Source organism: Homalodisca vitripennis, chromosome 4, assembly GCF_021130785.1.
Source record: "Homalodisca vitripennis isolate AUS2020 chromosome 4, UT_GWSS_2.1, whole genome shotgun sequence".
NCBI lineage: Eukaryota > Metazoa > Arthropoda > Insecta > Hemiptera > Cicadellidae > Homalodisca > Homalodisca vitripennis.
Window position 1 is genome coordinate 122691538 of NC_060210.1, and position 25774 is coordinate 122717311.

At 32.8% G+C, this 25774-nt stretch overlaps 1 protein-coding gene across 1 annotated transcript; it reads left to right on the forward strand.

The window, feature by feature from the left end:
* Nucleotides 1-204: 204 nt before the first annotated feature.
* On the forward strand, nucleotides 205-24458 carry LOC124360077 (ubiquitin-like protein FUBI). Its single transcript, XM_046813361.1, has 5 exons — nucleotides 205-312; nucleotides 11023-11106; nucleotides 15073-15211; nucleotides 21241-21296; nucleotides 24305-24458. The coding sequence occupies exons 2-5, from the start codon at nucleotides 11032-11034 to the stop codon at nucleotides 24428-24430; spliced, it is 396 nt and encodes a 131-aa protein (XP_046669317.1). The 5' UTR covers nucleotides 205-312; nucleotides 11023-11031; the 3' UTR covers nucleotides 24431-24458.
* The last annotated feature ends 1316 nt before the right edge of the window (nucleotides 24459-25774 follow it).

Consider the following 25774-nt stretch of genomic DNA (forward strand, 5'->3'; position numbering starts at 1 on the left):
GTATTGTGCTTTGAAACCATCTACTTTTTTAAGCGAATAGAAAGAAGCATTAGTAATTTTGGAGTAAACCCAACATTTTGTGTTTAAATAAATCATTTTAAAATCTACTGCTGTAACACTTAAAAATTAAAATTCCTACCTTCCTCATTATTTTAAAAAGCGAGTCCATAACCGGTTAATCTATTCCAACTTTGGAGGAAGAATGAAATTTTCTTTTTTGGTTCGTATTTTTGTTTCTCTATGTTAACATCCCTTCCTTTTCTCTTTCCGCACTGAACAAGTTGTACTGTGTTGGGTTGGTTATTGCACGTGGTAAGTTTATTAATTTACTGTAAAATATAAGTAATGAAGTAAATTACGTTTATCCTATTTACGTTATTGAATTATTACATTTTATTCATAATGTTGCATTCAATATGAATGCTGTACTAAAAATGTTGTGTCTTCTGTTATGTTCTTAACCTACCATGTCAATTGCATTAATGCTTCAATTTGTCTTCATGTTTTGAAAAATTAATTTAACACGTTTCTATTTAATTTTAAAACAACGATAAGGGTTAATTGTGATCAAGTAAACGATTGTTAGCTTTTGTTTAACTGATTAAAAATCGTCTTTACCATATAGGCTATGTTATGAAATTTTATTTAGCCTATATGGAAGGGTGTTTCTCATTATAGGCTAGTATTCTCTGGGGAACAAATCGACTCCAAAACAATTGGAAACTAAACATGGTGATATTTCTCCAAATGTGAATTTACAAGCATTATAAAGCAGTTCTTGAACACTGCATCAGACAGATGATAATGCTCAAGCACATTTCACAAATTATTGGCACATCACACACAAATGGATTAACCCATTTTATGACCCATTTTTTTTGCTTGAAAAATAATCTAATTTTTGTATTTCTGAAATATAGACGTTACTAATATAATTAAACAGTATTTCTGAAGGGTAGGGTACGATAAGCGGACCCGGTTTTTTATATCGAATGTAATCTTTGATACCTAATATTCGCATCTCAAATCCTAGACTATCAATCGAAATAAAAGTATCTATAGTCCTCAATAACAATCGGTACGAGTCCAACATGTTGAAGCCACAATATATTTTATTTATGTCTTATCATCTTTCAAAGCAATATCTTGTAGTTTTCTAAAATTTACTGCTATTTTTATTAATTAAAATTACTTATGTAAAGTTGAAATATTACCCTATGTGTATTATTTTAACCCTTTGACGTTGGCGCTATTTCACATGCGCTGTGCCTGAGTGGCGGTGCGCACGGGACCTGCCTACCCTCTCTGGGCGGCGGGATTTCACTCAATCTCATGTCCCACGCATCGTTCTAGTTATTTGCATCTAACTTTCTTATTTTTTATTCAATTGATTCAAAGTAAAGTTTTTATGTTGTAAAACTAAATTAGGCCTAACTTTATTTTGAGTTAATTTTACGAATTTTCCGACAATTAATATATGTGTTTTACATTAATTTAGTTTGAAAAACTTGTGTTTCATTACATTTTAAACGTGTTTTGTGGTAAAAAACCTAGAATGAAGCTGTTTACAAAAATACTTATCATTGAAAGTAGTTTTAATATCAAATTAATTTTAGTCGAAAGTCACTAAGGGGCTTCTTTGTTCCATTTTCAGAAAAAATTAAAGAATAGTTTCTTTGCAAGTAAACGTTCCAAAACAAAGTCAAAAATTTCGATTTGTTTTTTGTGAAAAAATACAAACTTTTAAGAAACAAACAAAAAACATTTTGCATGAAAAGGTTAGTTTGTTTAGGAGATACAAAATAAAGAACAAAGCACTACAGCGCAGGACAGCAGGTGTCCCGCTCTTTACTCAGCCACCCTAGTATGCCGGGACCAGAAGCTGTCCCGACCGACCTCAGAGGGTTAAAGTGTTTACAGCTGTTGATATAGACTATTTAACCCTTTGAGTGCCACGGGTATTTTCCGAAGGCATATGCATAAAGTGCCACGCTGTTTTTCGCATATTTGTAAGCTTTTGGGAAAAAAGCTGTTATAAAATAACTACCAAACAGATTTCCATCATTTTATTGTTGTTTTTTTTCTTATTAAATGCAGAATATGATACATACCGTTACAAATAAAATTTGATTTATAAAAATTTCAGTATTTATAAGTTTTTTTTTTTACTTTTGTATAAAAAGTTAAGTTTCGACCTAATTTGTGTGTATACGGTATTGTTTTACATTTTTTTTCTTTATACCATGATAAAGGCCATATGATTCTAAATAAAACTCATGTGTAATATTGTATTCTAGAATATTAAAAACATGGCATTATATGTATTAACAAAATGCTGCCCGGTACCGACATTTTATAAACTGTACTTCATTTGTCAGAGTTTAGAAATTACTTAGTAATGATGTAGTTTTCCCAATAAATCTAACAAAACATTAATACAACACAAATAAATATGATTAGTAAATTTAGAATCAAATACTTGCTAACATATTTACATAAAGGTTTACATTTAGTAAATAATAACCCTAATAATATTTAAACTGAAAATTCAAGTTTTTCGCTTGAACACAACTCAAATCATACATTACTTTTGTAAAGAAATACGTTAAAATACTGTATAAGTTACTATTTTATTTTGTATTTACTCAAATGCTTGGTTATCGGCACATAAACATCAAGAGAGGCCGTTACGCAACACGGTACTCGTCCGCTATGTCGCGTGACTGGAAGACAGAATCATCGTACAGGTACTTATCACAGCCCACTATTTTTGGACGAGTTTTCCTTATCAGAGATCAAAATAAACTTCATTATACGTTCCTTCTTCCATAATGAATCGAAAAATACTCGATGAGTCATACTTCCTATCTCCAAATCGTCTCCAAATAGACACACAAATGACCTGACATTTTCGAATAATGAAACGTTGTTCTTATAGTTTTTTATTTGATTGGTTGTCGTAATAACTTGTAAATTCCAAAATAGTTTAAATAAAGTCAGTTGATTTTAATACTGTAATATATTTTGTCCCCGATAAGGAAAACTCGTCCAAAAATAGTGGCTTCTTGATAAGTACCCAAACAACATAAATTTCACAGATAAAATAGTAGAGAAACAACATAAAACTCGTAGTTATTGATAGTTTGGAACCTATTGAATACAGCCGTCTGATTATTTGGCTGAAATAATCTTGTACTATATAAAATATCGAAATAAGAAACGTCAAAATTGGCGACGCTGGCACTTTATGCACTTTTTGTACCGTCAAAATTAGCAACGCTGTGGCACTCAAAGGGTTAAGTTAATAATTCAATATAATTTATCAGTATCGATTGATTATATCGATGGTTATGATTAAGTAATATCATTTGCCAATTTCGATATAAAAAACCGGGTCCACTTATCGTACCCTACCCTTTCTGAAATATAGGAGTTACAGTGGAGTCCCGCTAATCCGAACACGTGTAATCCGAATGTCGGTTAATCCGAACAGGTCCAGGAGGAATTATTTATAACGATAATGAACAGTTATAGGAACTAATTACTTAAAAAAAATGGGTGCGTCATTTCGTACATAAACAAAGAAAACTTTAATTAAATAGACATACAGTATTTTATTAAGACAAATTGTGTACGGTATAGTACATAAATAATGAAGTTAAATACAGTACCAAATTGAAACTTATAGGTTAAGTATGAGTTAAATTATGTATTAAGAAGTGAAATCAAACAAAAATTGGACGTACAGTACTGATATTATTATTGAGTACAATATTAATTGTTAAAAGACATAAATTCAGTTATTGTCTTCTGTCGCATTGAAGAGAGTCTATTGGATGACGCGTAGTTTCACCATCGTGTCATAAACATGATATCGGCAGGTGTAGCAGTAGCCTGTCGCTTTAAGTATCGTAGTGCAAGGTTAAGCGCTGCTGCACCGTCTGCGTGTGGCACCAACTCTCCTTTATCACCCAGGTTCTCGTTGTCCCGTAGCGCGTGGACCCGTACAATATCCAGTACGCTCACATTGCTTAACAATAGAACTCTCACACTAAATACGGTAAATGTGCTTAGTATTCGCAAACACGTTTATTTGTCAAGAAATACAATGCAACAGTCAGAAAACATATTTTAATAAAAAATGTTGATAATTCTATAACAAAATAGACCCATTCTAAAGTTTAAAACCGTATTTTTCTGTAATTCTGGCTAATCCGAACAATCACATAATCCGAATAGGGCTCGGTCCCAATTAGGTCGGATTAACGGGACTCTACTGTACTAATATTATTAAACACATCTTAATTCTTTGGAGTAAGCCATGTAATAATATGTAATAAAATTACTCCAAGCTATTTTAATTATTTGATAATATGATGATTATTTTAGTATTAATGTCCTTCCTAATAGCTTTTTCCTTCATTTAATTAGCCTAAAATGTAACACTTAATTTTTTTATGTTGATTGATTGTTTTGTATTAAAATAGACCTACCTTATGACAATTACATATATAAACTGAACATAATAATCATGTTCTAATAACATTTAGTTTTACTTTACTTTAGCTCCACCAGCTATTTGATTTATACATGTAATTTCGGATTCATTGATAGCTCAATAAAACATTTCTCAAAGCATAAAAACAGATGTAATTTGTCATTTTGTAGTGTACATTACTTAATTTTATGTGCTATATGTATCTTGTTGAAGTCGTTTTGTATTTTCAAGGAGAAAGTAAAGTTTGAAACATCTAGTTGAAAATCTGTAAATCATTGTTATGTTTACAAATCTGCCACTGAAAATAGCCAGCTATTATGTTGCAACTTGTATGGTTTATTTTTATTTCAGTTGCTGACAGTGTTTTATTTAGTTAACAGATTTTATTTGTAAGTTTATAGGTTAGGTTTCAATGATTGTCATCTGCCATTTTCTTCTCTCACTTCAGCAAGTGGTGGGTACTGGCTATGAAGTTTGGTGGGTGTAGTGAGGGGAAACTCCTTGGTGGAACCATTGGCACTTCCACACTGGATATTAAACATATGATAATTTTCAAATAAATTCAGATTACTACTAAATTGTGAATACTGATTAAATAATAATGCACTAGGTTAACTATACTCTTAAGTTGAATAAGGCACATGGACGTTGTGTAGACAGGTAGGTGACATTGGGGTAGGCAGACACTACGGTAGAGGGGTAGGGGAAGTATAATGGCTAGTTTTCGAGAGAATCGCTCAAATCTACGCCGCTCCTCAGTACCTCTTGCTACATCAGATGTGACCTCCCTACATTAGGCCTGGCCACAGTGAAAGTGTTAAAACTCATAAAGAGACACAAAAATACTCATAAGTACCACTTTTTGGTTTTTTTTTATCCTACTGACCAACTTGGTTAGCAGAATAGGTCTCCTCGAGCTCCATGGAATTGTACTTGCTTTTGTAACTCAATACATCAATTTCTTTAAAACATTAATGCTCGTAAATATTAAATTTGTTGCGTTTAATTTCATTCTACTGACCAATAGGGGATAGACAGAAGAAAAAGGTGTCCTCAAGCAACTCAGATTAGAGGAGACCCTTCTTTCTGTCTTTGTACATTCTGTATATTTTTATACAATTTTGTATTTTTTTAATCTTCATGTCATGTTGATTCAAGATTCAAGATATTTTATTGTCATTAAGCACAATACATATTATGCAATAGACAAAGTCAACATATTATATAGCCTACTTTAATCTAATCTTTAAACTAGGCACAGTTATAGGACAAAATACAGTATTGCCTATTGCTAGAACTAAATAACAATAATATAAATGTGAATAAAACAATAAAATTACAATTAAATAATTTAAAAATCTATATAATATGTGCTAACAATCCTAATCTTAAATTAACAATGAATTAAAAACTTAATGAGCTAATATCACAGGCTAGGTAATCTTCAACAGTGTAAAAAGCTTTATTTTTCAGCCACTTTGCAATTGTAACTTTAAAATTATTAAGTGTAACATTCCATGGTTTATATGGTAATTTATTAAATAATTTTATACTGAAAAATAGGTACTTTGGGATTATACCGACCACACCCAGACATGAATCGTTATTTGACATTTTGCTTCTACTGATTACTAGATTAGCGTAGAACAATATTTCGTCAATATAAAACAGGAATTGTCTTATCGCAAACCCCTCCCCATCCTCAGATAGAGGTCAAAGTCGAGCGGTCTAGTAGATAACGTGATTGCAGAGTCTCGCCGCCCGTTCAGCTGGTTCGTCGCTTTGTTGTACTTCCGTGTTTTACCTCTACATTTCTCCAAACACAAAAATTCAACAAAAACGAACATTACCAAACTAAAACTAAACTCTTTATTGAAAAAACACTCAAAACTTGTTTTTATTCTTGATCACATTCCGCCACCCAAAATGCGAGTGCCTCCGGCCATCAGCACGGGCTTCGGCAGCACCTTTGGTGCTGATGTCAACGAAAGAAAAACATCCCTCGAGATAGTACCTATCAGTAAAATATCAAATTCTAGAGGGGCTGATCAGAAATATAAATTGAATTGTAATGGAAAGGCAATTATGTACAGTGCAAATCATGTGATGCCGCGCGGCCTGCCGTAATCGGGATTCTCGAGAAGGATATGATAACAGCGACAAAAATACCGATCACAATACCTGGAAATGCTTGTAAGTTTGTAATTTTGCAATTAAAGAGTTGTTTTTTCGTTCTATCATGTCTATCTATAAATTTATATTTTTGTGTTCTTCATACTGGTGTGGTCGGTATAATCCCAAAGTACCAAAAAATATCTGGCTGTTTTTGGTCTTTTCGAGTCTGACTGGGGGTAGATCGAGTAAATACTTTTTTCTTGTGCAGTGTGTATGAACATCTTGTCTATTTATGAAACTATTCAAATTTTCTTTTACATCAAGTAATGATCAGTAAATGTATAAACTTGGCAAGGTCATAATTTGAAGTTCTTTGAAAAAAGGTGAACAAGATTCTTGCTTAGAAACATTTTTAAAAATCCTAATGGCTTTTTTTTGCCATAAAAATATTTTTTTGGCACTGGAACTGTTTCCCCAAAGAGTCACACCATACCTCAAGTGTGAATGGAAAAATGCATAATAAGCAGTTATCAACATCTCTTGAGTAACAGTATTCCTTAGTTTACATAATAGGTATATAACTCTAGATAGTTTAGTACATAAATAATTGACATGATGTTGCCAGCTTAATTTACCATCTAGGATAACACACAATAACTTAACAGAATCATTACTGATTTAGTATTATTGTGTAGAGATAATGTTAAATATTCAGTTTTATTATGATTCACTGCCAACCCATTTGCTTGAAACCATTCTAGAGCTAATTTAAATGAACGTTCTTGATCAGATTTTAAGATTTGTGGTGAGTCTTTATTACAGTTTAAAAGAGTAGTATCATCCGTGTACAAAACAGAATTACAAGGTAGGCTAGATGAAAAATCATTGATTGCAACAATAAACAGAAGAGGTCCCAAAACAGAGCCTTGCGGAACTCCCAATTTCACTGTTCTGAAATTGGACCCGTTCTCCCCCTGGACAACCATCTGTTACCTGTCAGATAAATAAGATGACAATAATTGTAATTCTTTATGTTTTATGCCATAACTAAACAACTTTTTTAACAACAACTCATGATTAATACAGTCAAACGCTTTACTTAAATCTATCAATGTTGCAGATGATATAATCTTTTTCTCAAAATTATTTAAAATGTTTTCCACAATTTTTCCTATTGCTTTCACAGTCTTTGATTTTGTTATAAATCCATATTGTTCTTTACAGAGCAAATTGTTTTGAGAAAAGAAATCATACAATTGGTCTTTTAAACAACACTCAAAAATCTTACTCAGTATGGGAACCAAAGAAATGGGACGGTAACTAGCAGGATCTGCCTTGCTGTCCATCTTATACACTGGCACTACTTCGAAACATTTCAGTGCTTTAGGAAAAATCCCCTCAGATAACATCCAGTTGAATAGAAAAGTCAATGGTTTTACTATGTAGGGTATAATATCCTTGATGATTTTATTAGAAAACCCAAAATAATCTTCGCTTTTTGATCCACTCAACTTAGATACATATTTTATAATTTCAAATTCAGTTATTACATTTAATTGGAATGTTTTACTAGCATTATTAAATCTAGATAAATAATTACTCAAAAGCTCAATAGCAGTGTCAAAATTATTTTGCTTCAAATGTGTGTGTGAACTAACTATATTTATAAAATAATCATTAAAGTCATCAGGCTTTATTAATTCTTCAACGCTTTCTTTCTTACAATGAATTTCCTTTTTTATTATACTCCAAGCAGCTTTACATTTATTTGGAGCTCTCATAATATATCTGTCAGTGGCTAATCGTTTTTCTTCCTTAATTCTATTTTTATACATCTTTTTTATTTCTATATACATTTTTTTGTATTCAGCTTCATTTTCTGTGCCCTTACTTATCTTGAATCTATCATAAAACACTGTTACTATATTTCTAAGTTTATATAGTTCAGGTGTAAACCAGTCAACCTTTGGTCTATTTCTAATTTTGATTTTGACATCTTTAACAGGACAACATTCTTTAAGTGAACTTGTTAATATTTGTATAAAAAAATCAAAAGCATCGTCAACAGTTTGAAAAAAAGTAAGCTGCCACCAGTCAATCTGATTGTCTATGTTTCAAACCTTCAATGGCACCAAAAGACAGATCTCTCACTTTTCTTTTAAGAATATTTTTGTCTGGTACTGTATTTGAAAAATGCAACTCATAAAACTCTGTGTATATACCAGCGTGATCAGATACATTTGGTTCGATAACTTGACATTTTACTTTGTTTTTGCTTAAATTACTAACGACATTGTCAAGACAAGCATCTTCTCTAGTTGTATCAAAATTATGACAATACATATTAAATGATCTTAATAAATTCAAAAAAGTACATTTTTCAGAAGAATCTTTTCTTACATCTACATTAAAATCACCTGTTAATATCACAGTTGCAAAATTTTTATTTATAAATATCATTAAAGACTCCAAATAATCAAAGAAACTAAAAATATTACTCTTTGGAGTACGGTAGATGGTAACTATAACAACATCAATCTCCTTTAAATATATAGTTGAGGTAAAATAATACATAAAATTCTATTTTATGGATTTGAATACAATCATTCAATTGATTTATTGTTTGTTACCATCCTGAATATGAAAAAGCTACATAAATGAATGTACCACAAACTATATATTTTTCAATGCGACTCATTTAAACCTCCAAGTGTCGATCGTCAATATTTTTGATGACTCAGTCTTTCACTACACTTTACTTACTCTTACTCCCATGGCCATGGATACCCTAGGTGGCATTTGGCCTCGCCAACCAGCTGCCTCCATCTCTCCCTGTCTTCACAATCCCCCTGACCTGCTCTCAATTTCCACAAGTCCTTCTCCACCTGGTCCTTCCAGCGATTTTTGGGTCTACCTCGAGGTCTTCTTCCAACTGGATTGTGTTTCCAAACCTCTTTAATCAATTTATCATCCTCCCTCCTCATCACATGGCCTGCCCACCGAAGTCTCTTGCTCTTTGCCTCTCCTACAACGTCTGGAGATTGAAACATCTCTCTGATTTCTTGGTTGTGCCTGATTCTCCATCCATCTCCATCTCTAATAGGTCCGAAAATTTTCCTCAAAATTTTATTCTCGAATGTAACCAATCTCTTTTCTGCCTGTTTAAGTTGTACACACTTTATCATTAAAAATTTGTATGATAAACATTCATGTCTTAAAACCCATTTCGCCGACACTTATACCGATCAAATCGCATTATAACCTATACCGTTCAAAATCCCATGAGTTTTTCATTATGATTAGTGCTTTTTGATTTCTTGTACTTTGTACAAAACATTAGTCTACATCATTTTCATCGGTTGTTGTTTCCAGCAAAGTGCATTTGCATCGTTTGTTGTTGCTCAGATATGAACATGTGAATTTCACTGTTTACAATCTATTTTGTCCTTGTTTTTGTTTCAATTTGTTTTTATGTTAGAAATTATATTATTGCATATAAAATATTTTTTATGATTTTCATAAAAGATAATCACTATTTTGACTTTCCTCTATATATGTAAATATTATGAATTGCCAAAAATACTTACAGCAATATATATTTCTATGTTCATGGTAAAATGTACTACTAGTAGGTTATTCTAAATGTTGTTTTGCTATTATATTTAGTATAATATAAAAAGTAAGAGCATTGTTATATTAATGTGTTATATAACATACTGTAGTGAGTAGAAAAATGTTTTAAATTACTTATATAAACAGTTCAACATTATACATTTCTGTCTTCAGGACAAAAATTCTTACAATTTGGCTATCCTGAATTTTGAATATATGTAATATTTTAAATATATGTGCATACTTTATTGCAAATTTTGTTTTATTTTTTGTTTAAAAACTTTTCAAATCTCTCAATTAAGAATTTTTTTCTAATGTAATAGTTTCACAGTGAGAAAGCACAGACAGTTCTTTGTAAAAAAAATAGTATATAACACTTTATATGTAAGTTACTATTTAGATTTAAGATAAATTTGACAAGGATAGTCTGCAAAACCTCATAAAAATGATGTGCATTTTACAAAATATGATGGACACTCTGAGGGTTAAATCTGTACCAATATGTAAATTTGGTATTTTCTGCTAAATACACTTATTGTTACTTGGCCATAGAGTACATAGATTAAAATTATTTAATAAAGTGATTGCCACAGTGTAGTTTATAATAAGGAAGAAACAACTACTATCTGTTGTGGATGAACTGTAGTAATAAGCACCTAGTTGTAGCAGTTGTTTATTCGAACTTCGTTCCAGTAAAATGTCATTACTTTATATTAATTCCTCCCATTGTTTCCAAATTAACCTCTGAGCTTTCAAAAACAATTTGACAACCAAAACTAAAATAAATTATTTTTCAGATTATCAAAATGCAGGTGACGGTCAGAGGCCAGAAGAACCACATCATAGAATGTGAAGGCAATGAATCCATTGCCTTTATCAAGGTATGTTAACTAATGTTGGAAATAATATATTAACATTTTGAGAGCCAGGCACTGGAATGGAGAATGTTCCTGCAGTCACTACTGTCAAACATGTAATTCGTAGTGTGGTTTAATAATATTTAATATATAAATTTAATAAAAAAGTGTGTAGATTTGTCGGGAGAAAGAAGGAATGAGTACCGTAGTTTTCAGGCTTACAAGATCAGTGTTACAACTAATGTCTAAAATGTTCGTAGTTCTCATCACGTTGAAACATTTCCCAAAAAATTAAATTCATGAAATATTTTGGCTTTGCTTTGGAGAGCCATCTAAGGTGAACACATGTTAAACCAAAACCTTCACCACAAGAATTAATGTTAAAAAAGCATTAAAAAAATGAAATTTTCAATATTCAGGGTTAACACGTTGACTGCTGACGGCAAATACATGTAAATTGCACCAGAAGCTAAAGTCTAATATTTATTAATACACTTACCATTTGCTATCAGAGGCAGATTTATGGGCAGATAATGACGTCCGTGATCCAAAATGGCGGATTACATGACGTCACAGATTGACCCGCGGATCCGCGGGGTCAGCACGCGGAAAGAGTTTTGTCACACAGAGCGCGGCTAAAAAGTCTAATAACGCGAGTGGCTACCGTAAAAACAATCCAATTTGAAACTATTTCATTATACAGTGCAAAACAAAAACAAATAAAACTATGTACAATATTTACAAGGTCTTGAGGGCATAGCTTTTACTGCTGGCCTTTGTGATATATGTCAAAACAATTGACAGCACAAAGTCCTGGTTTACCTGGACAAACAGAACATGTATATGTTGTCATCTTCCTTTTCTTTTCATTTTTGTAGCATACCCTACAATCTTTACGTTTTCTGTCACCCTTTTTATCCCGTTCTTCATTTTGTACAAGTTTGTGGGTTGGGTTTCTTGGCGGAGTAATGAGAGGAGCTTGCTGCTTTGGGGGTAAAAGACTCTCTATCAAACTGCTTCTAAAATCGTACAAAGAGAGTTTTTTGTCAATCGTATGCATATTGTGAAGCTGCATGGCATTTATTACTATCATTTGCATCACATGAATAAATATCTTTTTATACCATCGCAAGGTTTTACGCTCGCAAGGGTAATAAGAGAGCATCTGGTCCGCTCGGTCGATGCCTTTCATGTGTGCATTGTATTGCACTATTGGCAGGGGCTTTTGGATTTCCTGCGCTCTCTTGTTCACAACCGTGACCATTTCATTTTCGAATTCGTTTGACACGTACATTACAGTACGTTTGTCACGCCATTTCCCGACCATAATATCTTCTGCATACTGAGCTTGTGTTTCCCCTTTCTTTAGCTGGGCGCTTTTCACTGCTGCCGGATTGTGTTTCCTATCTGCTCTCAAAGTTCCAGTGCAGTAGGTTTTTTCAGAGAGAAGCTTAGCTGCCAATTCAAAACTATTATAGAAGTTGTCCATAAAAATGGAGTGGCCATTTCCAAGTTTACCTTCCATGAGTTTCAACACTACCTTAGATGAATGACCTTTACCAGACAAATCTCCGTCTTTACCAGAGTAGATTAAAAATCTCAATGTCAGTCCAAAAGGCTCAGTAAGAGAATATAACTTCACTCCGTACTTATGGCGTTTACCTTTTATATATTGGCGAAACACCAATCTTCCTTGCCACAACACCATGGCTTCGTCCAGTGACAACTCTTTACATGGATAGTACACCTCGTCCATCTTGTTGTTGAAGTGGTCAACAATTAGTTTCACCTTTGCCAAACGATCAGTTTCGTTTCCATTTTCTGATGAAAAATGTAAGCATCTGAGTATGAGGAGGAACCGATCTCGGCTCATATACTCTCTAAAAAGTGGCAAATTGTACAATCTATTTGTTTTCCAGTAGTCCTGGAGTCGGTTGAGACGAATTGAGCCAGTATGCAAAAGTAGGCCTAGAAAAGTTTTTAATTCTGCCACTTCAATGTCCTTCCATCTTGTGACACGAGATTGTGTAGTTGTTGTTGGTCCACAAAATAGTTCTAGAGCATATTTGTTTGTTTCAATGCACACTTTTTCGAGGAATGGATCGTCCATCAACATAAAAAACCAGTCAATCGGTGAACCATTACCTGGTACATCTACTAGCAATCTATTGTTTCCGGTGAAAGGGATCTGTCTTAGTCCATTTGTATTATTAGCCCATGAAGGGTTTATTACAATATCTTCACTATCACTACCCGAACTGTCAACAGCAGTGTTTCCACTGGATTCACTATCCACATCTGATGCTTCATCGTCAGTAGCACTATTTTCTGTAGCACGGTTGGCAGACGTGGTGAAATGCGATATAAAACTTGTATAATACAATAGTACAATGTCACTACACCGGAAATGCGATATAAAACTAATATATTACAATAGTACAATGTCAGTACACATAAATAAACAACTCACTAAGAACGCATCACTTGCACAGGCTAAAAACGCGGGAAACAGAAACGAAGTACAAGTCAAGGTCAACTCGGAACCACACGCCACGCTCAACGAGTACGAACCGTCCCGGCCGAGAGCTGGGCTCACACTGAGCAATAGTCGAGACTGTGGCAACGCCCCGCGGATCCGCGTGGCGCGCACTGCTACGCCGCCGCTTACCCCGCGGATCCGCGGGGCCCGCACTGAACGTGTTAAATTAGAAGAATTTTTTACAATGATTTGCATTCATGTAGGATGAGTTTTTATTTTTAGAGAAGCTCTGCATTGTATAACCTGCTAATTTATTTTGTTTTTATTCATTTCTACAGCAATACCATTTTACAATAATAATATAAAGCAAGGTGACAAATTCAACAATACAAAGAAAATACCAAATACACTGCATAAATAAAGCTTGATTTACTATTGCTTATTTAAATGTATCCATAACAAATGCTATGCATATAATTTAAAATCACTAAGTATTACATGATATATTGTTTGATATACATTCACTCATCTTGGTACCGTGATTAATAGTGTAAACTGAGAAGTACACTGGGCTGTTCCCATGAACAAACCAACAAAGCCTACTATTTTCAATATGGCTCTCTTGAGATTGTGCCTAATTTAGTATTGTAGTAGCCCATGCAGAAATTAACACAAAACAGTAAAAAATGTGTCAATTGGTCTTTGAGTTGTAGGCTACATTTTCTGAAACTACTATAATTAATTTTTTTTTGGCATACATTTATTTTTATTTCTTTATAATTTGAATTTTAATCGAGCTGGAATAGTCATCTTAAAGGTTCAATTTGAGCTCTTTTTATAGAATTTTTTTCAAAGTGTAATACAAATCTATTAAAAAATTGTACGTACATAAATATCCAGAAACCTCAATTTTAAAATTCCTAAAGATATTGATTAGTAATTATTTTGAACACTTTTTATTGTTCTGTAAGATTTGACATGGCTGCTCCTTAATGTTTTCCTCATTTGTGGTGGTAAACAATGGTCAGGTTGATTCCGAAAGGCCTTGCGGAAAATAAAAGTTATATTGGAAAATGTTTTATTCGTTTATACCAGTGGTAGTTAAATAATAGTTACAGGTTTAGGAATCTGCCTAAAACAAAAAGTTGTATCTCTTAGAATTCATTAATAAAGAATTTTTGTCATCGATAAATTCAATACTTACCAAAGTAATTGTTTTTCCATAAATTTGATCTTGTATTTTCTTGGTCTATGTTACCACACTAATTAGGTACAGATTTTCTTTGAGTAAAAACCATATCTGTTATTAAACCGTTTTAATATTTTTTCTTTTGATTATGGATTTTGTATTTAAACTAGCATTGTAAGTCCAAATTGTTTTTAAACATCAGAACAAATATTGCTACATTAGTAGTGTATATAGACAATATTATAATTATGGATATTTTGAGCCCACAGAACTGATTTTTTCATGTGTAAAACTATTAACAAGAGAACCTGTGTGTGTACAGGAGCGAGTAGCAGCGTTGGAGCAATTCCCCAAGGAACTGCTGTATTTTTACAATTGTGGTACTCCTCTGACTGATGACTCGTGTGTGGCTCAGCTACAGGGAGACTACAGCATTGATGTCACCGTTCCACTGCTTGGAGGTAACTTTACTTTGTAGTGGTTTCCTAATAATTAGCTTAAATTTAGATAAAGTCTTAAAGAGAGATATGTACAGTGATGCTCAGTTATTTCCCTATAGGTAAACCGCTACATAACAAAAAAACCTTGGTTGATTTGAGTTTACGCAGGGTGGGGTAAATACCCCTCCTCTGATCAGCCGCCTCTCTATTTGATCAGCTGACTAATCCAGCTCAGTCGGTATCGTTCACTGCTGCGACCCGTTCAGTACAGAGTTACTAAGCCTTCCTGCTAGAGCGTGTTTTACCGGTCATCGTGTTCAACAAAATGAACGACTGAACGGAATGACCAAGTGAACGAAAGGATCCGCTTGCAAAAAAGTGTTTGAATATAGGAAGAAACAACATATCTTACAGTAAATGGATAGATATATAACAATAAATATATTGTTTCAGGAATGTAGTAAATGTAAATATATATTATTACAACTGATTAAAAAATTAATTTTATGTTACTATATACATTACTAAATATTTTAAATGTTAATACGCGTAGGTATGAACAATGGACATGGTTGATTGATATGCCTTTGATTTATCATAAGGTTATTTCACTACAAATGTTTTATTTTTATACACATTTTATACATTTAACCGATTAAGTTCCCACCACTTTTCATAATACTCAGGCTAGCGATTCATTAAAATGATATTACGCACACTACTGCACCGAACGCCTCCTCTCAGATCGACCTTACACATCGCACCTATATCGACCATGTGTTACCACATGATAACCTTTTAAATGCTAATTAATTGGCAATCAATTATTAACAGCAGTAATGTAAATGTTTTTACACTACAACTTCAGAATATTATTACGATTCCAATAGCCAGTCGAATAAATTTAAAACTAGGTCAAAAAAGCTAAAACCTGGATTACTTCAGATTTAGTCCAAGCTATAAGAGAAAGAAATAGATTAATTAAATTGGTGGAAAAGCAACCATTTAATGTGGAGCTTAAACCCCGCAATGTAAATTATAGGAACATTTTAAGCAGAAATTTAAAGCAACTAAAAAATTATTATTTTTGTGGTAAATTTGACCGAGCTAATGGGGATTTAAAAATGTTTTGAGAGGGGGGTTGTAAATAAATTGAGTGGTAGAGAGGTTAACAAAGTTTCTTTTCAGCTAAATAAATATTTGCCAAATACCAAATTATTCAATGACAAAATTAAGCTTGAAGTAGCCAACGGATGTAATGAATTCTTTACTAATGCTGGTCAGAACTTGGCGAACTTTAATGGCTCAAATATAACAATTTTTTTTCCATGACCGATCTTATAGGCTTAATTCGACCTTCAACTTATGCACTGTTATAAAAGATTATACGTTACGTATCCAGTTTGAGAGGAAATTTCGCTCCTGGACATGATTCAATACCAAATATATTTTAAAAAATCACATCATAATGTGAATGTGTCAAAACACATTAATTTTGTGAAAAATAGAATCCGCAAGTCCATTTTTGCCTTCAGACAATTACGAGAAGTACTAACAGATAAGGAAATTAAAGTGGCCTATTTTGCTTTCGTTCAATCCCAACTTTCATTTGGTATTATAGTCTATGGTGCCGCTTTCAAAACTGTTCTTGAGCCATTAATTATTAAACCGTTAAACAATACTAAAAATGTTCTTTAAGAGTACAACGTATTCTTCAGAATTACTTTTTTTCGAGGCAAAACTAATGACTATAAGACATTGGTTTATCAAAGCAATTCTTATTTACTTATACACTAATTTTCATACTCTTTTTGCGTTGACAACTTATACTCATAACACACGATACTCGCATCAAGTCAGCATTACAGTTTCTATATTAAAAAAAACATTCAGCGTAACAAATTTGTATTATATTTCTCATATTTTGTGCCATAGCGTGTGTTTGAGTTACAACTTCGCTTATGTGTTTCAATTACCTAATCTTTACTTGTTTAAAAAACGCGTGAAGGATTGGTTACTATCGTTAGATGGCGAAGAAGTATATAGACTTGTCCCTTATTATCGCTGAACCCTTCCTCAATATTTATTGTTATTCGGTTTGTCCTTCACTATAATTACCATAACTAATACTTCATATGACAGTGCAGCAAAACTAGATTTATCCTCGGTTAAGTATCATTATCAATGTGACTTATCAATTGCCTGCGTGGTCACTGTTGTCATTGCCATCCAGCCGAAGTAAAAATACATTCTATAACCATTAATTAATAATCTCAAAAATTACCAAACTACTATTTTTTTACTTATAATATCATTTGTTCTATTATTAGTTTTGAGTTCCAATATTCACGACCAGAGCCTAGCACAGGCCCTAGGCCGATGTAGGCTCTTCCCAGTTATACTTCTCTTCTTTTTTCAAATTTTAATTGAATTAAATAGAATTACTACAAGGTTTATATAATAAGAAATAACAAACTATTTATAAGTACCGTATTGTTATACTCTGATACATGGGTTTTAGCCATTGTATGTATGTGCATACGTTTGTTACACTACGTGTATATGTACTCGTATATGTGTTTTATTGTACTATTTTTGGGAAAATAAACCATTTTCATTTCATTTCATATACTTGATTTTGAAAAAAATTATCAAATTTATTCAGTTGTCAGGCAAAATTGAACAAAACTTTCAAAGTGAACGGGTCTTTTGAAACACTCTGATCCGGATCACTTGTTCACCTGACTGACCCATTCGAATTGAAGGACACATCTCTAATGGCCACTGCCACTGCACGGCTAACCTCAAAATAACAATGTTTCCTGGAACATCTATGGCTACATTAATCTGTTTAATTAATATTTTACGCTTAGACTTCGACACTTGTATATGCCTACACACAAAAATATATAGTTATAGAACAGGTAAAGTAGCTGCAGTGTAAACAAAACTGTGAGAACAAGATACGATCCACACAGCTGATAAACATATACAAGAAGGTGCTGGTCTCACTCCCTACCCCAACTCCCCGCCGGAGGGGGCCCCTCCTGCGCGGTACTGCTCAGAAATTTGCTTCTGCGCAGGTTTCTTTAACCCTTTTACTGCCGACGTCCGACATTTCGGACGTCGGCATTTTTGCCGAAAACGCCAACGTCCGATATGTCGGACGTCTGTTTTTGTTATTGTTACTGGCTACTGTTATGTTCAAATGCCGAAATATTCGGTATTTTGGTTGTTTAGGAGGAAAGGATAATGAAAGAAGCCATTTGAAGAACTTTGGCTTTCTATTTTCGTCGTCTTTGACTAGAATTGACGAACTACCTAGACAGCTGTCAAAACCAGATGATCGGGTTAGATTACTGAAATCTTCGTTCATTGTTGTTGTTTACAATGTTATCGAAAGTTTTTTGAAGTGTTACTTTTGTTGATCAAGGATAAAATGAGTAAAAGAGTTACATCTAACTCTCCTGTGAGTGAGGGAACAATAATTAACAGTCTAATCGATGGTGGTGTACAAGTGCAAGACGAACTGAGTGACAATTTCCTTCAGAATTTGTCAGATTCAGATGCCGAGAACGATTCTGATATTAGTGTTAGGGCTATTGATGACAATCAAAGTGATGTGGATGACACTGATGACGATCCTGACTTTATCTTACCATCAGATAATGAGGAGTTATTAGATAGTGAGGGGGATGTGGCACAGATAAGTTTACCTTCAACTTCCACTGGTAGGCCTAGAGGAGGCCTACCAGTTTTGGGAAAATCCTCATAGTGCAGCTATGTTTCAAGGTAGCACCTTCAAATTTGGTATATGTTCTAAGCAATTGCTCTAGTTTATAATGATATCATGCTCAAAATTTTAGTACAATTTTTAAAATAAATTATCAGATGCCAAACACAATTTTTATTTTTTTATTTATTTTTTATTTACATAATTTTTAAAATTAAATAATGAGTTTGTTTCAAATTAAAATTTCTTTTTATTACTTGAAAAACAGCATTTAAATACGAGTAAATAAAGTAAAAATTAATGCAAATCTAATGAAAAATAAAAAAGATACAGCATTTTTTGTAAATGAATGCACAACAGCGATTTTCCCCCTTGGCAATTTTGACTGGTACGATAAAAAAATGGCCGGCAGTAAAAGGGTTAATAGCGGTCGACCTATAGTCATACATTTTTTTAAATGGAGTTTTTTTTAGAAGTATCTACAGTGGTGCTCAGTTATTTCCCTAGTCATAAACTTTAAAAGATGGAGTTGTTGTTTCTTAAGTAGCTGTCTTCAGTGAAATACATGTATATTTTATTCACACCCCAGAAGAAAGGTTCACTTCTCGCTGATTTATATCTTTCGATTGACTCTACATAAGGTACAGCAAAAACCATACGCATCAAATACATTTTACATTTTTACTTCATTTATTAATTGTTTTCATTTTGGTTTGTTATTGTTTTAATTGGACAGAAATATAATGGATTTTGTCAGTTTTTTAGTTACATACAAGGAGGCACCCAAAAGAAGCCATTTTTTTTAAAAAAAGCTATATATTTTAAAATATTTTAAACAAAACCTTATTCTCTTCAAAATATTCTCCATTACACAACTAATACAATTGACCCACCAGTGTTTCCACGGTTTGAAACTTTTTTGTACTCATCTGTAGAAATGGCTTACAGCTCTTCCCCTTGACTTCTTTGATTTGGTCAAATTGGTGTCCTTTCATGCCACTTTTTATACGTGGAAGATAATATAAAGTCACATGGTGCCAGGTTAGGTGAGTAAGGTGCGTTGGGAAGCGGAACCATGACATTTGTAACCAAAAATTGTTTAACAAAGTGTTTAAAATTGTAAAAACTGTGTGTGCAGTTGCGTTGTTGTGGTGGAAGAACCAGTCTTCTGTATGCCACAAATCGGGTCTTTTTTTACAAACACTGTTGCACAATCTTCTTAAAACTTCGAAATAAAAGGTTTGATTGACGATCTGAACTGGGGAATCAAACTCTGAATGAACTATGTTTTTAGCATCAAAAAGGTAAATAAAAATTGTTTTTGTGTTTGATTTGACTTCACATTTTTTTGGACGGGGTGACGATGACGTCTTCCATTGGCTTGACTGTAGCTTTGTTTCTGGGTCCTAACCATAGCACCATGACTCATCACCAATAATGATCTTTGACAGAAAATCTGGATCAATTTCAAGTTGTTGTTTCAAAACACGACATGTTTCAATTCTATGTTTCTTTTGTCAGTCAGAACCCGAGGAATGAACTTGGCAGCAGTAACCCTTTTCATTCCTAAATCTTCCTTTAAAATTCACTGATCCGTGTACCAAGATAACCCACTAATCTCTGATAATCAATTGTCTGTCGACAGTCTGTGAGTACAAACTGTCCAATTTTTTAAATATTTTTGTCAATTCGGGCAGTTGATGAATGTCCAGAATGAGGTTTGTCATCAATCAACATGTCGCCATTTTTAAATCGAGCAAACCGCTCGTACACTTCAGTTTTTCCCATAGTGTCATCTTGGTAAACTGTTTTAACATTAAAACAGTTTCAGCAGCATTTTCACTGAGTAGAAAACAAAATTTCACAGCTGCACGTTATTCACTTAAACTTGTAATCATAAAAAAACAAAACCAAAACAGCACTAGTAATCACTGCAGATAAATGGAACAAGCCAGTTTGACAACACAGGCGACACTGAACTGGCTATGAGTTGCGGTATACACGTCTAGCAGCAGAAATGCGTACTACACAAGCTCTGCCCACGTCAATACTACTCTGGTTTCCTTTGGGTATTCTCATGTAAGCTTGAGGTATAGAGATGTGTACACTGCAATATTTGTAGATGATCAAGAGTAATAAAATTCATTAAATATGTGACCATTTTCTACTGCATTTATCTAATATACTGCATTACAGTAGGTTGTTTTACATTCTTAGATTAGCCTACACATTATGTTAAAATACGAACATACTGTATGTTCCATATAATCCTAGAAAAATAAAACACATATCTTAATAAATTTTCTTTGTCATTTAGGTAAAGTCCACGGATCTTTGGCTCGTGCTGGTAAAGTAAAAGGACAAACCCCCAAGGTATGTTGTGGTTTTAAAAAGTTTTATTTTTAGATTACTAGGTATGATTTTCAAAACACAGAGATAAGATTTAACTCATTTAGCCCCAGGTGACAATTTTTCTGCTATTACATACTATTGAAAATTCCTAGAAGGCGATTTTGCCACTTATTTTAATACCATTTATAGCTTTCAAAACCAGTATACATTATATCCAACAATTGTTGGGAAATTGAGTATTGTATGTCATACTGTTCTGAATTAAACAGCAACAACATTTAGTTGTCTGTCTATTTCAGCCAACTAATCTTACACACTTCAGCTATTGCATAGAAACCTAAAAATGTATCTTTAGACATTATTTTTTAAGTTAGGCTTCTGATTTTTGTTGTTGTTATATATACTAACGAGATGGCATTTAATGTTTAAAAATAATTTCAGACAGTTAATAGTTTTTGTTTCTTAACAGAATATCCCAAAAAAATTTGTGTTATTTATTTTTAATGTATATTTTATTTAGTTTCACATATAACTAAAAAAAAGTTACATTAGGACATTTTTATACCATTGCCATAAAATTAAACCTCGTAATAATTTTTGAACAAAACCTTGCAAATTTAAAGGCCTGGGTCACTTACCCAGCTAAAATTTCCTTGTTAGAGTACTGCACTCTGATCAAAAAGTTTAGATACCAGAGTTTAAAAGTTAACCTCAAACAAACTAGTAGAGCTATTAATAACAAGAGTTACATTAAAATTGAAGATCTTTATTTCTACGTTTAAAAATAACAAGCAAATAATTTACAAATGAAAACATTATGTTGATATGAATCATACAATTTGGTTCTTAATAATTTTTTATGTTTAAAAATTTGATTCCGTCACATTAGAATCAAGAGGAGCATTAACACTGCTCTAACCTATTCATTAAGCTGGCTGTGATCATCTTGATTTAAAATGGCACCATAAGAAAAGTGTTAAAACCCTTGTAACATGCATATATTTGATTGTAGAATGTGGTGGATTGTTCATTTTAAGAATATAATTAACCCTTCCCGCGCTACGGCAATTTGGGACGCACCATACCCAAACGCTACATATACCTCAAAATTTTTTTTTCCATAAAGTCAACGCTAATGTTGTATTTGAGTTTGTTACCATATAAAAAGAGTTTTGGGAACGAAAAAAGTATAATTTTTTTAATACGTTTATTTAAATTATAAAACAATATAAATACACCAAATTTAACGAAATGTTGAACGAAATTTTACTATCGTGTATAATATTATATTATAGTATATTATATGTATAGTATGTATATTATATAATTAAAATAAAACATTAATGGGTATAAAAAGATCTAAAATTAGCCATCACGGTGTTCAAGATAACTTCAACGTGTGGTACGTCTTGAAACACGTATCCGGGTGCAGGTTCGGCCGGGCGGTGCATGTCTCGCACACGTAAATGGTCTCCTTGCGTAAACCGTTGCGTGTACACACAACACATCTTCCCAATATGTCAAAAACCAATTTGACAACGTAAACCCAACAGTTCCACTCGCAGTCCGCGAACGAACTAAACCGGCGAGTTAGTTTGTCAGTAGCGCTTGTGTCTGGCAAAACAGGCAGTGTCATGGGTAGTGCGCTGCCATTTTGCAGCTTGGAGAAAAACCGGGAGGCGGGGACAACTATTACTGTGCTTTTCTATTGAGGGATAAATACTCCATCAGTTGCTGCACTCCACCGGCAAAACTGGGAACTACTTACTCCCAATAATAACCTCAATGTTTAAAAGCGAATATATTTGTCAACAGCGTTTTGAGCAAAGTAAATATTGGCGGTTATATTTGTCAACAGCGCGCGAAGGGTTAATACACATCAAATAGTTAGATTTTTTTGCCAATATCATTATTGGTTATTCCTAAAAATTTCATTATTTAAATACACAAAAAGTATACACTCTGTAAAATTGCTAAAGCCATTGACAGATCTCAGATTACGGCTGTTGTGTTTAAGCATTTGATTCTATTTGACATTAGTTTTTTTTAACGTTTGAACATTTAAAAAGTGTATATAATTTAAATTGGTTTAAATCGCACTTAAGTGGGTAAGTAATGAAGTGTCCCAGAAGGATTTGTCGGATACAACTTGTTCTTGGTGATTATTAATAATCTACCATCAAAATAAAAAATAAATTAATTTTTTATGTGTTATAATGAATGTTTGTCATTATATATATATTTTTTTTTCTTTTAGAAATCTATGTATAACTATGTACAACACCCATTTAGATGTTTGTATTCTTCAGAACTTGACATAATAGTACACGGGAAAGATAAAATTGGAAAATATATCTCAAATGCTTAGAGAATATTGCAACAAATTGTAAATCTAAAGTATTACAAATGACTAATGACGACTCGTAAATTTATTACTTCTTTTCAATAATGAATAATTGTGATATTGTACAATGGGCTTTTACTGAAAACCCAAGTCACTGATCTACCTGTTAAAGAACGCCTTAAGATAGTTACAATGCCTCATGTTAAAGTGTATTAAAGAACATAAAATACCGACTTTAAAATCATGATATATGTATGAACGTTTTACTTACATTACATACACAAAAACAAAAGTTGGTGAATTCGGTTACGTCCCATCCCAACCAACCATACACATAATTTTCTTTCTAACCTATAATACAAATTACAGTAAATTAATTGAATTAACTTTATTTCGTTCAGGCTTAAAATGTTTTTTTAATAAACTACCTCCAACTTTTGTTGAATTGATTTCTTCAGTAAAACTGAAGAATATCTTTATAGAAAATTCCTACTAAACAATTGTTTGAAGGCTCAGCCAATCGATTCTTATAAGATATTCTGGTTTGCGTTATGTAGGTGACTTGCTTGTTCAAAAACAAATGCCAGTGATCCTATAAAAGATTAATTTCTCTAAATATGTAGAATTATGTTTTGTCAACTTGTATATAATGAGCACATTTTAATAAATGACTTGTAACTTGCAGGTGGAGAAGCAGGAGAAGAAAAAGAAGAAGACTGGACGAGCAAAAAGGAGGATCCAGTATAACAGACGATTTGTCAATGTAGTCCAGACTTTCGGTCGCAGAAGGGGACCTAATGCTAATTCATAAATTTGAATAAAATGTGTTGAAATTTTAAGCGTTGTTTGATTCTTATGGTATGAAATTTATTCAATAAATTTTTATATTACATACTATTTTTATTTTATTTTTTTATAAATAAATTCTGATTGAACTTGTACCCATTCATAACTTTTAGTTTTTTAACATTGATCATTGATTAAAATTAACTGCCTAAAGAACAGTTGTGTTTTCAATGTTGAAAACTGATTCTCAAGAGTTTAGTTCTCAGTTGTGTTAAATTAGTGTGGGTTATTATTGCCCAGGAATTGATAAATAATTCGATGAAAACAACAATCATTTTGTAAAACAAAATTCAATTATTACAATGTAGAGATTCCTGTAAATTTATATTAAATGATACTTAATCAACATGTAATGAACAATACTAGTTGTAGCATATTACAAGAGTATGGAAAACATAACAAATAAATTAGCCAGCATTCTAGCACAGTACAATTTTCTGAAACTTATTTAACACTCTAAGCTATCATACATAAGCACGACGAATTGCAAACGCATGCATTATAGAGCTGCTAAAGTGAAAAGTGAGCACTGCTGGAGTGAAATCTTAAGTGAGCTATATGCACATAAATTTAGGATAGTTTCATGGCTATTTTCAACAATGGTAGTCGGCCTTGCAGTCATTGGTTCAATTTCTCCACACTTGACATTTTGTCTGTTCTACCTTTATCTGAGTGTCTACCTTTAATGAATTGTGGTTGGCTTGAGTTGAAGTTGATGGAATCATTGTTAACTTGTAAAAGTGTATCAGAACCAAAACACCAGTTTTGAATTTTGTCTATATTAACCACTAAAAACTCACTTTATTTGTATAATTTTATGTTTTGCAAGGTATTTATTATCAAATTTAAACCATGATAATAGCTGTTAAGATAAAAAGGGATAACCACAATAGCACTAAACTTAGTGTCTTGGGAAAAAATGACCAACAATAAAAGCGATAAAAATAAAACAGTGAATACTAAAACTACCTAAAAAAAGTTGTTACAAATTATGGTTAAAGCTATTTGTAACCAGCCAGGCACTGGTGTAAAACTGCATGGCACTGAGGCGGTCAGGACAGGTGACCAGTTAAGATTCATATTGGATGACATACTAAGCAATTATTCTAGAGTAGCACAAATTCCGAAATCTGTGTGATTGCTTTGTGTGTAGGATAATTAAGATAATCCTGTAGTAGATAGAGGTAGTACAGATATTGTTTTGATGGCCATACGTTCAGAACGAACAAGTTAATCCTTTGCTATGGTATTTTCTTTAAATCTACATAGTCTGGAGAATCAGTGACAGTAATTCAACAACAATTGCAAT